The sequence below is a fragment of the Sylvia atricapilla genome, chromosome Z (assembly GCF_009819655.1).
Source record: "Sylvia atricapilla isolate bSylAtr1 chromosome Z, bSylAtr1.pri, whole genome shotgun sequence".
NCBI lineage: Eukaryota > Metazoa > Chordata > Aves > Passeriformes > Sylviidae > Sylvia > Sylvia atricapilla.
The window spans coordinates 31,636,135-31,653,815 of record NC_089174.1 but is presented as its reverse complement, the minus strand read 5'-3'; the positions used below and the strand labels follow the sequence as shown (position 1 = coordinate 31,653,815).

Genomic DNA, 17,681 nt, shown 5'->3' with positions numbered 1-17,681 from the left:
AACAGCTCAAACTCCTCCATAAGCTGTCAGTATGTCTTTTTCAGTTGGGGTGTAGCAGGCTTTAGATCTGTTGTGTCCCCGACTCCAGAACCCCAGTGGCTGTCCTCTACTCTCCCCTGAAGCTGTTTGTCAGGGGCTCCAGGAAGGACCACTCTCTCTGGCTGCAGCATGGAGCACACTCTTTACAATCTGTCCTGTCCTAATTGGCCCAGGGGCTGCTGCATAGATAATCTGCTGCTTGATTTGTTCAAAAGCTTGTACCTGTTCAGGACCCTTCTAAAAATCATTCTTCTTTCCTGTTGCATGATGGAGAGGTTTTACAATCTGATTGTAATCTGGAGTATACATACTCCAAAACCCCATAGCCCTTACGGAAAGCTCATGGGGTTTCCTTGCTGTTTGGTGTGGGCATAGCTGCTATTTTGTTGACCACATCCATTTGAACCTGTTCCTCTTCTCATTTTGCTCCTAAACATCAAGTTTCTTGGGACTTCCCTTCACCTTAGTTTGTTTTATGGTAAAACCTTCAGGATGATTTGAACTATCTTCTCTCTAAGTTTCCTCTGCTGTGTTTCCCCCCACACACATGATGTTGTCAATGTATTGCAAGTGTTGTGGAGTCTCTGCCTTTTCCAGCATAAACAGGGGGGCTGTGTTTCCACCCTTGGGGCGAGCAACTCCAGCTGTACTGCATGCTCCTCAGGCCAACTGTGGCATGAGCTCTTCTGATGATGGAAAGGAGAAAAACACAATTTCAATAATGATGGTGGCACCACTTTTCTGCCTTAGACTCCAGTTCATGCTGAAGTTCCAGCATGTCTGGCACAGCAGCGCTCAGTGGTGGTGTGATCTCCTTCAGGCCATGATAATCCACTGTCAGTCTCCACTGGACTTACACACTGGCCCTAAAGGACCACTGAAGGGTGAGTGAATCTTGCAGGCCACTCACTGGGTCTCCAGTTCAGGAATCATCTCATGGACGGGGGTGTCCCAGAGTCCTGGCTGGCATGGTGCTATTGATGGTGCACTCTTGTGGTAGTGATGTTTTAATTTAGGTCCGTGTGCCGCCTTGAAAGAGGAATGCTGCTTCTATGCAGACCACACCGGAGTCATCAGAGACTCCATGGCAGAACTCCGAAACAGACTGGCTCAGAGACAGAAAGATAGGGAAGCTCAGCAAGGCTGGTTCGAATCCTGGTTTAACCAATCCCCATGGTTAACCACTTTAATATCCACTTTGGTAGGCCCATTGGCAATGCTACTTTTAGCTGTTACCTTCGGACCATGCCTGCTGAACAAGATAGTCTCATTTGTCAAAGCTCGCCTAGATCAGACTAACATTCTGTTCATAGGCCAACATGAAATGCTGTGAATTTATCAGGGAACATTGCCAGTCACAAGATTTTCCAAACTTGCCTGGCAAGAATTTACTCAGGTTTCCAAATTCCTTCTTCCCTTGTTAAACCCTAACCTTCTCCCTCATTTAGTGCCTATATCTATATATATATATGTATAACTACCTCGTTCTTTTGTAAAAGAGGAGGGGGGAGATGTGGTTGGATAGGGACAGGCGGCGCGGAAGACACTCGGGTTGTAACGGGAAGGGAAGAACTCTCCAACCCCCCAAAGATAAGCTATCACCATAGGAATGTAAGCCCCTACTAACATGTGCCAGTACTTTTCCATTCCCCCTTCTAACCCAGGAAATGTAGCAATACCCCTCTGACGTAGTAAAGACCCCAGAGTATATAAACTACATTTTTGAGATAATAAAAGCCTTTGTAACCGTCTGCCACATTGGTGAATGCATTTGTTACTAGGCCCGGTGGTACCGGTAGAATGTACACGCCGTGCTGTCTGTTCTGAAGACCAAGCCTCCACAGTTGCTGAAAAGAAACAGCAACAGGAGGCACATACAGGGTCAGGTACCACATTCACCAACTAAACAAATGCTCAGATTTGTTGTTATTTCAAACCTTCATGCCCCACACTGGGTGCCAAACAAGGCAGCAGTGGAATTCCCCAATTTAGAGCTCCTACCAAAGCACTCCCAACCACACACTTCTTACTCACTCTCCCATCCCCCGAGGTGGAAAGAATTGGAGGCACAAAAGGTAAAGAGCATGGGTTGATGTAAGAACAATTTACACATCACTGGAAACAGTGATGAGTAAAGAAAATGAGGAGTAAGAGTAAATATATCAATAGCAAAGCGTACAGCAGTAGAATGATTCAGTTGCCAGCACTTGCCTCTGTACCATGGAATCCCCCAGCATACCTGACTGTGCCACACTCTGTGACTCTAAAGGGACCCCTCCCATCTGCTCTGGAAATAAGACCAGGTAGCATAGAATAAACTCTCAGCCCTGGCCATGCCTCTCCTGTCTACTGCAAAAATTAACTCCATTCTGAAACCAGGACATACATCTATCTGTAAGTACATAGGAGTCTGGCTGATAAATGATCTCCTTTATACAATTAAATATTTGTTAAAGAATCCTTTTATGTGATGAAAATTCATGGTCCATTTTTCACTGCTGTTTAATGTCTACTGTTCTAATCTGCTTGGGAGAAAAATAGAAATGCATCAATTAATGCATTGTTCATAGATATCTAAAAGAACAGAAAACAAAACGGCTAGATTTTGTCACTATTTTCCCTTCTAAGGAAATAAGAAAGGAAAGGCTGTAAACTTTTACACATAATTGCTTTTACCAGTTTACTATCTGAGGACTCAGGATTCAGTTTCTAGAGAAGCTGAATGTCATTTTGGCTGTTAGTACAGGCTTTGAGTACATCTAGACAAAAAATGGCTTTTCATTATATCAAGAGAGTGCAGGTTTTCTTGGAGATAGCCAGTGGCATTAGAGAATACCTGCAATATGTCTTCATAAATTTCAGTTGTTAAGACAATTTTCATATTTATGCTGAAAGAAAAGGAGAAATGTGACAGAGGTCTGGAGGTAGCTGGGCTATGCTTATATGGCATGCAAATATTACTGAGTTCAACAACATGTGCTAGCTCTAATGATAGCCATCCTTACAAACAGCTCTCACAGTGGAAAAGTACATTTTTCTTGCTATTTGTTATGTTGCCCTTAATGGGAAACACCTGGTCAGGTCTTGTCACTAACCTTGGCTCAAACCATAAACAGATGGACAAGGAATTCTGTGATAATCAGTTTGTCTGGATAAAAAACTACAATTGCATTAAAAAAAAAAAAAAAAAAAAAAAAAAAACAACCCATAACCAACAAAACAAACCCCAGTAACAGCATTTTCATTTATCAAATGATCTGGTTTTATTACTAAATAAATTCTCATCTACCCTGGATTTTCATAAGGAACACTTTAGCTTCTGGGAAAGGTTTCTCTGCATTATTTGATTATTTTCTCTGCATTATCTTTTACTATAGATTTTCCCATTTAATATGACTTCTTCTAGCTGTTTTCATAATGTGCAGAAGGGTCTTAGAAAGCTTTTTGAAACCTTAGATTGCAAAATTCAGAATTTTTAGAGAATTTATCATGGTGGTTAGAGCAGCACCCTTCCAAAAGGTCACTGAGACCTCATAACTGCAAACATGGTGGTTCAGCATAATGGTGCTTGGTTCCCTCCCTGCTTTCCAAATATCTGCATGTAAAGCTCACAATATAGGTTGCAAGGATGGAACAGACAATCTAATTTAAATGCCATTGTGAATGGGAGAAGTCCACTCCACAGTCCAGAATCCTGCCTAGATTTCCTCTGCTCTCATTCCTGGTGCAACAGAATTTAATAATGCTTCCTCACTTATGAATTTGTTTGGACTCCATTACTCCTGGTATGTCTTTCTTTGGCATAGTCATGTAATAGGTATTTTCAGGGCAAACTGCAGTATTGCTTAGGGATTTTCTTTCCTTGCCTTAGAGGATCTGTCTTATGATCCTGTTTCTACACCAGTGAAAATGTCAACTGGCTACAACATAAGCCAGTGCAGTAGAACCAGAGTTATTTGTGTGAGAATGCAGCTATGGGTAGGACATGTATAAAACCAGTAGTCTGGAATAGGTGTGACATGACCTAAATATAAACTTCTGATTTGCAAAGTCCCGTGGAAAAGCTTCTTTCTAGTTCTGTTCAATCCTCATGGCACGTTAGAAATGTCAGCCTAACCCATAAGACCTCAGTTACAGAATGATGTTAAGGTGCTGTGAATATCTTCCAAAATCAGCCTCGGCATCCATACTCATGCCTTGAGTCAATCTTGTAGCTATGTAGAGCTACAGATTTAGTAGATCCTTATTGTAAAATTGTCAGTTGTGATTCCAGCAATTGTGATTTAGAAAGGATGACAATGAAAGAAAGTCTATTTTTCATATAAAAAGGAATTTTTCTTTATCTGTGGGAATCATGCTGCTAAACATTAACTGCTTATATAGCCAGCTATTTTGTTTACATAAAGATGTTTTTTTTCCTCAAGACTCCAGGATTTTTTTGCCCTAGACCCTTCTTGCTTCCAATAGTCTCCACTAAACACAATACAGCCACTTCTCCAGATGATGATGTGAGATCTTTGTCCTGCACTGTGCTAGGAAATAATTACCTTGTGAGTGGGCAGCTGATGCAGTTGTCTGACTCAGGTCCAATGCATGTCTGACAGGATATTGCACACAACTGGCATTCTTGAGAATCATCAAGATATTCCCCTGGTAGGAAAAAAACAAAACCAAAACATAACAAAACAACCAGGTTTATTTCAGATCAATCTTCTTACAAATTAAAAATAAAACCTAAAGAAGAGAAAAAAGTACCAAACTTTCCAGGCTGGAAAACATAATGATGAAGAGGAAGCAGATCTTTTTTTTAATTGCTGAAATGACCACATTTCCCTGTGGCATCAGGAAAACACACACTGGCTCCCTCAGGGGACTGGTATAATCAGGCCTGTTTGTTGCTTACTATTTTTTCTTTTCCACATGAATTTGAGAAAGAGTGATCTTTGTTGTTTTTGTTAATTTATTTTGCATCAGTTGAAGTAATGAGACTTAAAATTCATGAGTTACATCAAAATTAGTGCTACAGAGGAGTATTCATTATGTAATATCATTGATTGCAAGCTGCAGTGTAAAGGGTCTGCTGTCATGGGCGTGGATATGTTACATGAGGAGATGGACTTGAGCAAGCTTCCATCAGCCAGAGACCTGTTGGTGCTTCCCAAACCTCTAGCTATAGCACATTTTGTCTCCCTCACAGGCTGGTGATGGAAAACTCCCCACCTAAAAGACCTAAGCTTGCATTTTGGCTGAAATGAAACTTGGTGCACATTTGGACCTGAAAGAAGTTTTTATATTATATGGATTTCTACCTTAAAAGTGAGCTAAAGATAAACATTCCTAAATCATGAATACACTAGTACTACTATGCTGCTGAAATGCAAAGTTTGCCTCTTGATTTACTGAATATTGATTAAAACACTGGTACAAACTGGTAAGCTGCATGCCTAATACCTCCTAGGGCAGAGATTTGGTAAGTAGTATGAGTACTTTATCTGTGTGCAGTATCATGTGGGGACAGTAAATTGATTTATCACACAGTTTTATAAAGCTCAAGGCTGGGTCTTTTGTATCAGTTTGTTTTGGGAAAATTTATTATAACCGAGTCTATATATTTAAGGAATTGGATGTTCCTTCATTCTTGAGTAATGGAAAAGGCTGGGCAAAAAGTCCTATATAATACATAAAACCTGCAGTTTCTATGGATACTTCAATATCAAGCAGCTCTTTCCACTTGCATTGCTGCTGGAAAATCCAGATCTGGCAAATATAGTGAACTTCAGGAATCAAAACCCAAATATGGAATGACTCAGGTTTGGCTCTCACTTGCAGTAAGTTCCTTACATTTGAAGAACAAAGGCACCATACAAGCAACCTCTTATATCAATTCAAAACAATTTAGGGAGGAAAAACTTTCAAAAATACTGCAAATTATGTTCCTGTCCATTGTGTTTTCATCACTTGTGTTTTTACGTATTAAACAGTATTAAAAATATTTATAATAGTTGAAATCTCTGGCATGAGACATGAGCTAGGATAGTACTTACATACCTAAGGGGATGGGAACAGAATAGTTATTAAGGCAAACTGACTGGAATGTCTAGCCAGCTCTGGGTGAGACGTGGGTTACCCAAAATGTAGGCAGAGCTGTAATATTTGTTTTGCAATGGTTGTGTTTTTTCTAAAGAGAGGATAAAAGTAAAAGACAAACCAAAAGCCAGTGATAGAACCACATAAACCATGAAGACAATGCTCCTCAGAGGTTGTTCTGGGATCAGTGCTGGCTGGGGAGAAGTTCACACTGGGAGAAAATGAAGAGTCTCCTGATGAGATCAGGGCAACAGAAGTCTTTGAATACGTACATGTTCACACGTTTTTATAGTTCTCATAATCCAAAGAGCAATTTGTATACATTTTTATCTGTATCTCTCTATATATATCTCTCTATCTATTTCCTTGCTTTTAGGTAATCCCTTGCATGGTCATAAAGGCCAAACCTTGAATTTTGTAAACTGACTAGTTCCATGGAACTGATGCAGCATTTCTGAACTAAAACACTGCATATTTTATGAGTATTACTTTGTAGCAGATTAAACTGAAAACATTTGAAAGTCTGTTAGACATATAATTCAGTAGAATTCTAAATTTTTCAAGATGTTACTCAGATAACATTGTTGTATTGATGCATATCTATCATAATACCAAATATTTAGAATTCTCACCTTCTAGAAAAAAATAAAGAAAAAATGGCCTTCAGGCCATTGACAGATTTGGTTAATATAAGCCTCTTGAGCCTTTTTGATAATTATCCAAAGGATGTAACATGGAATCCCATGTTCTCAAATGCTTTATGAGATTTTAATATAAAATTTTGTCATGGTTTAGGTCGTACTCCCAAATTCGGTGGCGTCACTGAGAGGCCCCTACACCAGAGGTCACTCGCTTGCTTCCCTTCCCCCACTCTTTCCCCTCCCCCTTTCCTCTCTGGGGATGGAGTTGAAAATTAGAGGCACAAAAAGATGAAAATCACAGGTTGAGAAATGAACAATTTACTGGAAACAGCATTGAGATAATACAACAGTGACAGCTATGATGTTAATAACAAAACGTTGAAATTATTTACATGGAAAATAAAATAGTACTGGACTGTTTTGCCCTCCACCCTTTCTCTCACCATTAGAAGGAGAGAGCAAGTGCTCTCAAAAGTGATGTGAGATCCAGTTACATAAGCATCTGGCCATGCCCCCTTCCCAGATAGTATAAGAAATTAATTTTGTCCTGTTTGAAACTAGGACAAATTATATACATTTATGTAGACACACATACACATATATTTGGACAATAATAAAACCATGAAAAAATATAGTATCTGAAAAGACTTCCCACTGCAGGTCTGATGCTTGAGTGTTTAATTCTATTGTATTTACATCATTGGGAAATCTGTCAGGGTGACTTTATTACATAATTGCTTCTCTGATTTTGTTTTGTGATATGTATTAGAAAACTTTTGTATTTCTCCTTTACTTTATTTGCTTACACTATCTGTATGCTTATCTTGTGTGTCTATCCACTGGACCTAAACTACGAATTCATATGCCTCAGCTATGCATTCACACATAGCAGAAGTACTTAGGTTTTAAAGGTTTTAGTTATTTCTCTGTTATGCCTTTCATTGGAAGTGGTGTAATTCATTTCAGCTGTGCTTGGAATAGTGCCAGGAAGATCAGTTCTGTGGCTCTGAACTGAAGCCTTTTAATGAGTACTATTATAAGAATATGCAACAGAAAATATTTACATATTTGACCCTCTGAATTGCAAATCACATATAAAACTGTAGATACGATATGTCAACAAAATAATTTTTGGTGGATATTCAAAGAGTTAACACTGAAATTCAGAAAAGAAGACTTTTAAACTATTCCACAGGACAGTTCAACCATCTGCCAGAATTCCTTGTAAGCAATTTATTTCTTTACAAATGTCCCTAGATAAATACAGGCTGCCAAAGCCTCAATCCTTTTCTTCTTTTCTGTATTAGAAATCTTTATCTGTCTAATGTACTTGATAGAGGAATACTCTCAGCAAAGTCTTCACTTAGCTTTCAGTCAGGCAACGGTCATCAGTAACTTTGGATCATCTCATATTTATAATTAATTATGGTGTTAGTCCTGTTACATTGTTATCATGTTTAAAAACATTTGTCACATTGTTAAAAAAGGGAATTTGAGATTTTGTATGAATATGTTAACATACTTGATTCCTCATAATAGGAAGATTTTAATGTCTAATTTTTGTGTCCATAGTTAAAAATGTTTAACTCCATATTTGGGCTACATCAGATTTCAAGTTGTGCTTTTAACTGCATACAAAATGCTTAGTTAATACTTCATGCTCAGTTCCTATCAGTTCATATGATGCATTTTAAAGCGAGGTAAAAACTATTCCTTTCATTAAGAAGGTAGAAATCCGAGTTGCAAGAATATAATCAATATTATAATCAATAGAATCAATTTGCAATAACAAATTAGAACCTGTCTCTCCTGAGCCCCAGTCTGGAGCACTTGTCATAGTTTCCAAGTCATTCTATGTGTTGGTGTTTGCACCAACAGCATCAAGTGTACCTTTATTTTGTCACTATTCCTCTCTTGCTTTCCAAAGCCTGTGCCATTCATTGACAGCACAGGATATCTCAGGAGATCACTTAGATGAGGGTGTGAATATCCTTGTCAGTTATGCAGGGAGGTACAGACTTTTATGTGCTGCTGCCACAAATCCTTTTCTCTTGTAGTCCCTCCGTGAGACTTTGTCACTGCAAGTCATGTGTTACTTCCCCAATTTGTTTGATCAAAACATCACTTTATCTAATTTTAAAATGCTCTTTATTGTCTATAACATTGCTGCAATAGCTTTTCCTTGAAATCGATTGAGAAAATGACCTTTTTTTCTCCATTTTGCTTGCTTACTTTCATGGAAATCTGGATATGGATTTCATACTTGGGTTCACTGTATGTAAATAATGTAATTAATGTAAACAACAACAACAACTTATGGGCTATAAAGGTTTGACAAAGCACATAACAAAAACCTGCTCAGAATTGCTTTTCATCTGTCGGCTGTGAGAACTGAAATAAGTTGGTCTTAGGGAGCTCCCTGGTTTTTCTCAAGTTTGGCTGTGATACATTTTATTTTGTCTGGCTTGTGGGATATGCCTGAATTAACACTTATTCATAAAGTGTAAGTAGATAACCCAAACTAATTTGCATATAAGTTCACCATGAAGATTCTTTTAAGTTTCTCCTGTGCTTAGCCCAAGGTCTTGGTATTTGATAGATTGCAGCTCCCTAAAATAAATCTTACTATTATGTTCATGTTTGTAACATTTTCAAGATGAAGACATTTCCTCTACCCTCAGATTTGGCAGTTGTACAAAATTTGCATCTGGTTCCCAATTATTTGTCTAGCTTCAGTTTTAGGTCTCTTGCTAATTACACAATGTCCAAATTTCTGTCTCCTTATTCCAATGTGCAGAAGCGACAAACTTTTGGGTATTATGATTTGAGGTGATGAGGATTCAGGATTGAAAGTCTTCTTTTCAAAAGTGCTCTAGGCAGTGACAAATGAGATAGCTGAAAATAGACTATTGATTCCTAAGTCACTAAATCTCCTTCTTGTGCCAAGGGGCAAAACAGAACCTTGAAAAGGATTGAACATCTCTTCCCTGAATAGCAGTGTGCTGAGTGTGATATAATGATTTTAGGCTGCTTTGTTGCAGGATTAGGGGAGATCACATAGACTGACTCAGGTTAGCTCTAATCGTGACAGTGAGGAGTGAAGAAATTGCCTTTAGCAGACTCCACTGTCTTACATGGCCCTCTGTGCTTTTCCCTGAAGCATAAAAACGTTCACATTCAGCCAAAGCTGCCTTATTTATTTCTAACACAAAGGGATTTTCGCTTCCCCTTTACAATGTATACTTCTCTCCCAATTTCTGCGCAGTATTAATACAACTGTTGTTAGAGACTCATTGAAGAGCCAGAGCTGTCAGCAGTACTTAATGGGCATGAACAGACCCCAGAAAGACTTTTTTTTTTTTAATTTAAAATCACCTTTAAATCTCCATTTCTACTATTTTTTAGGCATTTAAATATTTTGGTTTAAAACTCCATTTGTATTAATTATATGGATACCTGGAAGCATAAGCTGGCTGGGTTCCTGATTTCTCCCCTTGCCTATGTAAGCATCTATGTCAGAGCTTGGCAAGGTGTTCTGCTGCTCACCTATAGCCTGAAATTTGACAGCCCCACAAGGAGGAGGGAACAGAAATGGAACATGTGGGTCTGTATCAATAAAGCTTTGGTTTATATCCTTCTCGGGTGTTGCAGAGGGAGAAATACCAAAGCACTCTCAAAATTTTAGACTCACAATGGAAAAAAATACACTCAGCGTCTCCATTTCTTGAGATTTCCAACTGGAAATTTTCCTGTTTTGTGTTTTCAAGCTTCCCATTCTTCATAAAAATCAGTAGCTGAGAATCTTCTAAAGGGCAGTGGAACAAGAAACACCTGAACCTGACTAAAAATTATCACACAGTGCTGATAGTATTACTTTGGAAAGCTAGGTAGTTGCTTGTGAAATACAGAAACCAAATGTAGTATGCTTTGAATAAAGTTGATGTTATTAGCACATGGAGTACATTAAAGCTAGAACCTTTCAGTGCCGGAGGAAAATACACATCAGAAGCAACCAAGCTGTCAACAGTGTTTCTCCTGTGCTATAAAGGAAGGAGCATGTACTTGGTATACATACACAGAGCCTTCCTGAACACTGCAGGATTTCTGTAGTCTGATTTGAATAGACATAAACCTGAAGTGGGAAGAGCTGGATGTTTTGGGGCAGTGTTTCAGTGATGTCATCCATCTTAGGTTAAGAAACTCCTGCACAGGCTGTTCATACTGGACATGTCCAAATTAATTAGGATATGAACAGAGATCTGCTGATAACTGGGCAGATTTTAGCAGGCCAACTATTGTCCCAAGGTGTAACAACATAGATTTGTACTATTAATGAAATGCAATTTTTGTGTAATTTAGAGAGATGAAGACATATTAAAGCCTGAAAGAAACCTTCTGTAAAGATACAAGTGTATCCTTGGAATTAAGGAGCAGATCAAATTAAATCTTTTAATAAGTGGTGTAAAAGTCTGACTTTTATTCCCATCTGCCTCCTCAAAACACTTACACTGTTGATCTTTCTTTTCTTGAAATCTTCCATAGTTCCTTGTCTCCACTATAAGCACCTCTGGATAATTTTTTTATGACTACATTTTCTTCAACAGTCATGTATTCCATGTTGATGATACAGCTCTTCTAATTCAGATATAGCTGTAGAGAGGCTTTTTGACACTGTTTAACAGCAGGAACTAATTGCAAATCCTCCTTTTAACCTAATTTTGAATCCTCCTTTTAACCTTGAAAATGTTCAGAGAGGCTGTGCTAAAGGCAGACACAGCAAGACCAACATTTACACAACTTCATTTTGGTATGGCCTTGCTTTTGCAGTAAAAAATGGGCTACTTTATTTAGGAATGAATATTTGAGTTATTTTTGTGGTTTTATCCAGTGATAAAAGTAGTTTTATCCAGTGTGGCATTGCACAGAATGGTCCCTTAGCAGTCATGAGCCTACTGATAGCAACCTGATCCATGGGAATGGTAATCAGAAACTAGACTCTCCTTCCAACCCACATCTCAAAGAACATCTGCAGGCATCAGGAGGAGGGCAGTGGGCAGGCCAAGAACAATTGTAAATCAAAAAGTTTATGCAGTATTATCTGAAGTACACATTAAATCACACTATTCATGCTTCAGTTAACATTCAGTGTTACTATTGAATTCGTTTGATAGAGCCATTAATTCTCCTTGGGTAAACAAGTATTCACTGTTCATCAGTGCTCTGGTTTCTCAGTGCCAGGCTGATTGGAAAAATGGGTACTTAATCACCTCATTGCTCTCTACTGTGTTTTCTGATGCCTGAGTGGTTTTTGCTTTGAAAAGTGTTGCTGGTTTCCCAGAAGACCTTCAACAAATCCATTCCCCAAACACTCAGAAAAAAAACCCAATAGATGATTGCATGAGGGTCGTTCTTCTAAGCTTCCGATGTCATACATGAGCAGGTCATGTATTTGCTGCCAAATGCCAACAAAGACCAGCCTTTGGTGCAACATTTGTTGAGTCTGCATTTGTTGCCTACTGGATTTTTTTAAAATAAAAACTCAGAGCTTCCTCCCATAATATGTTTTCCTTTGATTACAAATCCCATTCTAAAAGTGAAAATTTCATTTTTATGTGTAAACACTGCTTTTTAATCCAGGAAGGAAGTCCTTCAGGATAATTTCGAGCATAGCTCAGGTATTAAACATTAACTCTGAGGTATTATCTGGTACACTCACACAGCAGGTGAACATTATTGCAGTCTCTCTGACTTTATCCTGAGGATTTCAGAACAATTGTCCTTCATGCTACTGTGCTCTGAGAAATCACAGAATATCCAAGGCTTTGATAGGTCCAAGTCCTCTTTGCTCATTTGTGTGGAAATAGTGATGGAAATGAAGGTGTTGGTTTTTCTTCCAGTGGTTGGATGGTATACTAACGTTCAGAGCCTTAGTTTGTCCTTAGGGACACTACACTCACAACTCTTTAATTCTTGCTAATGAGAAGGATTTAAGTCCCAACAGAGCATCAAGACAGGTGATAGTAAATAATCAGATAATCATCTACTTCAATAAAAACAGAAATCTCACAAGTTAATTTAAGTAAGATATGTGATTAAAATTACATTAAACAGATTTTTCCCTAGAAAAAAATACTAATAAAAAATACTACTAAAAAAATTTTCAACCCTTTGTTTCACTTATTGAAATTATGTATTCTGAAAATGTCATGCAAGTTTTTGTGCATCAGTTTCTTTTTGATGAAAACTTGACTAAGGTTTTTATGAGTATGCTGTAAAACTTTTTTAATGCTTGCTTAAAATACCCAAACATCTAATGGCAAAACTTTTCTTGCTTCATTCTGTACCAATGACAGCACAACGGCATATCCAATATAAATATAAGGCATGGCAATTGATCATAGACAAGTTATTTTTCAGCAAGTTGAATTGCAAATTAAAAGCTTTGACTCATACAAGCAATCTCTACATGCCTTTACAGGAATCTTGAATTTATAATAGGCCTTCTTACAAAGATTCAGTTAATTAAATATAGTCATGAAAAGCTAACAGACAGCTATTTAAGAGAATTAACTTGGTCATCAAGAGTTGTAACCTGTCTTTAGTGATGGGTGAAATTGCTGTAGATAGCTCTAGTGCTTCCACATGTAAGTTTACTCATACCTCTGTCAAGCCTCTTACAATCTGGCAACGTGGTACAAGCAGCAGCCTGCTATTACACAATAGATTCAGTAGCAAGAAATTTGACATGACATTATAAAGCTGCAATCACAGCAGAGGTTAGGGTAGTCTGTAAGGTCTCATAGGGAAATCTTTACTAGGAAACTGCTTCACAGAGGGGAAGTTTGCAAAGCCTCCCCGGAAGGAGGCTGGGAGTGCCAGTGGATTCAGGTGAGTGTGGGTAGGGAGGGGCTAAGCCAAATGTCCCCAGGAGCTCCAGGTCAGAAGCATAAGATTTCCACTGGCCTCTTCTGGCACTGGTCCTACAGTACTAGTATGTGGCTGAGGTAAAGAGCTGCAGCTAAAAAGGGAGTAAGGCTGGAACTCCATTGGAGAAAAGGAAACATAAAATAACATCCCCACACAACAAGCTTTGGCAGGATGTTCTGCAGGTCTGGGGCATGGTAAACCTTTTTTTTAGCATGGATGACGACTTTTTTGTTGTTTTTTTGACCACAGTTGTCTTTATTTTAAAACTTTGGAAGTTTTAGTGAAGAAAAGATCTAGATGTATGTCCAATTTGTATTTGAATCAAGGGTTCTCCTAGACAAATATGAACTGGGAAATACCATGTTCTAACTATAACTATAATGGCATCTTCAATTTGTCATTTCTTTTTGACTTGTGGTATAATCAAATGAAATCAATGAACCAATTTAAACTGATGCCAAACACAGTCTTTCCTGACATAGGGAAAATTATTATTTTGTTCATACTCAGTAGCTTCTGTTCTTTCCGGAATGGTCTGTATCCTTTCTGTGTTCTGAATAGGGTCAAATAATGAACACACCAAACTACTCATCATTGAATCAGAGAGAAAGGAACAATCACCTAAGAAAACTCTGCAGCTGGGAACAAACTAGCTGCTTTCAATTGCAATCCTGTTGCTGCAGTGATCCTCTAGTACAAGTACTAGCTATAGGCTGCTTACAAATATTGCACATCTCTGACGACAGCTATTGAGGCATAACAAACAAAGATGATCAAAGGGTCTGAGCTGACACCAGAAAATTCCAATTTTCAGCTTAAAACACAGGTTTATCCTTACTTGTCTGCTCATTTGGAAGATGAACATGAGGTAGGAGCTGAAATAAGCAGTTCTTTATAGAAGACTGTAGGCAACTTTTTTTCCAGGTGTGGTCTCACCAAACTACTGCTAAGAATGTGCCATCTCACATATGTATGGTTCTGGAGACTGACACAGAAACTGTGGGGATGATGACTAACTCCTTGTTTTGAAGCCAGGTCAAAACACATCAGTGACAACAAGATGTCTAAGGCCAAAAGGTGGTGGGGTTTTTTTCAGGAAATTCTTTGCATGGCCTCAAATGTGATTAAAATGCCATCTGAACATATGACCCCTTGGATAAACTGCCATTTTGCTCTCCACTCAGGCTCTGGGATTAAGTGGTGAAAAAGAGCTCATGCCAATGAAGGAGCTCACCCTGCAGGGGTTACAAAGGAGGCTGCACAGAGCCCTTTTGGTCTGGTGCTGTTCAGGGGGCACTCTGTGGCTGTGATCTGAGCTGCACATGAACAGATGCCAACATAGCACTATGCAAGCAGCCACTCTGTACAGCTGCAAAGATGAAACCTTCCTTCCTAACTGCCTGAGCCAATAGGTAGTTACAAATTTTGCTGTTTAATCCCGAACACACAACAGATTAGACCCATCACAAACTTTTAAAGATCAGAGGAAGTCAACATTGTTACCCTTTAGGGCTCAGATATGGCTGTACTGTTACTACACAAAAGGTGTTCACCATGTATACCAGATATTTCTGCAATCATAAATTCCATCACTTAAACTAAAAGAAGTCTGTAATAAAATTAAACACCCAGGTATCTAAGTGATCTATACCACAGAGCTCCTACGCCTTTCAACAAAGATGTTAAACATATGGATCAACATGTTTTTCCAGACCAAAGGAACAGGAATTTAGGTTAATTTAATAGAAAAAATAAAATATGGAATAACATTGATTTTGGCCAATATCAATTACAACAGAACTACCCTATTTTACAAATAACAACTGAACATTTTACACATGTACAGTATTTTTTTCAGTAAAAATTAATTTCGTTATAACAAAGCAAGTTATTAATTTCTTCTCTATAATAGTGTTAGAGACATTTGTAAGTATCCAAACAGATTCTTTACAATCCATTACATAATTAAATCTCAATAGTGAATATATATTTATATATAACATATATAATATTAACTTAGACTTTGAAAGCATTATGTTCTATTTAAACACGCTATACTGAGAAATGAGGCAGTAATAGACTAGTAGTTAAACTAGCACAAATTTAAATGTTTATCAGGAAATTTGTAATGGGCACCAAAAGAGCTTGACTGCAATCTTGTCATACTGAACCTGGCTGAAATAGTTTATCTGCTCTCTGCTAAAAAGGACATTACCTCTAAAAGTTTGAATTAGTTTGTTTGTAAAACATCCACAGTAATTTTTGATCCCCTTTATTTTCCAGGATTTACATGCTTAAACAGCTGAAATCCATTTTCTGTTTGTATGTCCTGGAAAGCTAACTGAGAAAGACACTTTGAATGTTTTAAGTATTATCCCCAGTAAACAGTATCTTTGAAGTTCAATTTTCTGTTTTCTGTGAAATAACTGTCTTTTGAACAGTATGTTGAGCAAAGCTGAAGAAGACAAATTAAACAGAAATTTGTACTGGCAGCCATGTGCCTGGGTAGAAAAAGAGCGAGGCTGGGGCCACTTCTCTTATCACTCAGGACCATTTTACAGTGAAGTAATTCCATTTGCCTTAGCAGAACTGTTCCCGCTGAAATTTCTATTGTAAGCAGTTAAATGCAGATTCCGACCCATCACAGCACCAAGAGAACCACTGATTTATTGCCCTACATGCAATTTTTCCTGGAGGTGTATTTGGCACAATTATAAATCCAGTCCTGTAAACACATCCTATATAATCACACTGGCATCTACATATGGGCACTATGAAATAGTTCCACATATCTGTATGATAATATCCCCTTTTTAAATGAACATTACAAGACAACAATAATTTATGAATATTTCTTACATGTTAGCAATGTTTTCTGACTTCTGAGCATATACATTACTCTCACTTATGCAAATCAAGAGAAGTAGTATATTCTAAATTTGTCCACTACAGGAACAATGGGCTTCTTATGTTTATTTGAAATAGTTTTGACAATTTAAAAAAATAAAATAAAAATCCTAGCATATCTGTTAATAAGCCACCTGTCTAAAAATGAAATCTATATGACCAAAACCACATTTTGGGCAAACATATATACATACCGAATGTGATACAAAAACCAGCATACAGCAGAGGAAGTAAGAAAGAAATGTGTGCAGAAACGTTCACTTTCCATTTTTTAAAATAGTGTTACAAAAGGGACAGAACTTAGTCCTGCACTAATGATGTTTCTGATCCCCTCAGGAACTCAAGTTCCCCCTGTCAATACATACAGCACAAAAAAAGACTAATGCAATCTTTTTTGTATTGTTTAGTTTTAATCCATGTAAACTTGTGTTGTATTCTTGAAACACTCTTTAAACATCTTGAAGTGGAAAGAAGTAAGAAGGAAGGGAAGAAAAAGAACCTTCAAAAAACAGGAATAATCCTAAGGTTGACAGGAAATCAAATCAAGAGTTAAATGTTAATTTTGGCATCAAATGCTTTGGTCACACAATACTGACTCTGTGATCCTGGATGCTCAGCTCTAGACACCCAGTTATGAAAGGTAGGCGTGTTGTAGTTTTTCCATTTAAGTTCCAACAAACAGTTCGCCATCTCCCCAGACAAAGAGGGGGGAGAGGGAGAAAGGTGGCTTTCTTTCTTTTTTTTTTTTTTTTTTTTTTTTTTTTTTTTTTTTTTTTTTTTTTTTTTTTTTCCTTTTTCAGTAATATGGATTAATCTGTAAGTCTACAGGAGGAGGAGGATGCTGGGAGGTGTCAGTTCACCCCTTTTGTTTACATGTTCTGCAACACAACTGCTGAAGCACTTTCCTCTGGCAGAGATTGTTCTTTTTCACCAGCATACAGAATCCTCCCTCGGCCCAGGACTCTTCCGTGGCTTCCAGAGGGTAGCAGCAAGAGAAGGAGGGGAGGTTGAAGGTTTGGAGAGCACGGCGTGTACAATGGAGGAAGGTTTAATTGGTCAGACATGCAGATTTGGTTGAAG

General features: G+C 38.0%; 1 protein-coding gene across 2 annotated transcripts in view; it reads right to left on the bottom strand.

Annotated features, from left to right (window-relative positions):
• PCSK5 (proprotein convertase subtilisin/kexin type 5) overlaps positions 1 to 17,681 on the bottom strand; it is a 230,746-nt gene that overhangs the window by 38,534 nt on the left and 174,531 nt on the right. The window contains exon 21 of one of the 2 annotated variants that reach the window (XM_066339931.1): positions 4,587 to 4,689. In XM_066339931.1, the coding sequence (XP_066196028.1) occupies positions 4,587 to 4,689 (103 nt within the window). Of the gene's footprint in view, positions 1 to 4,586; positions 4,690 to 15,107; positions 17,574 to 17,681 lie in introns of those variants that run through there. The other variant, XM_066339930.1, reaches the window with a different exon arrangement.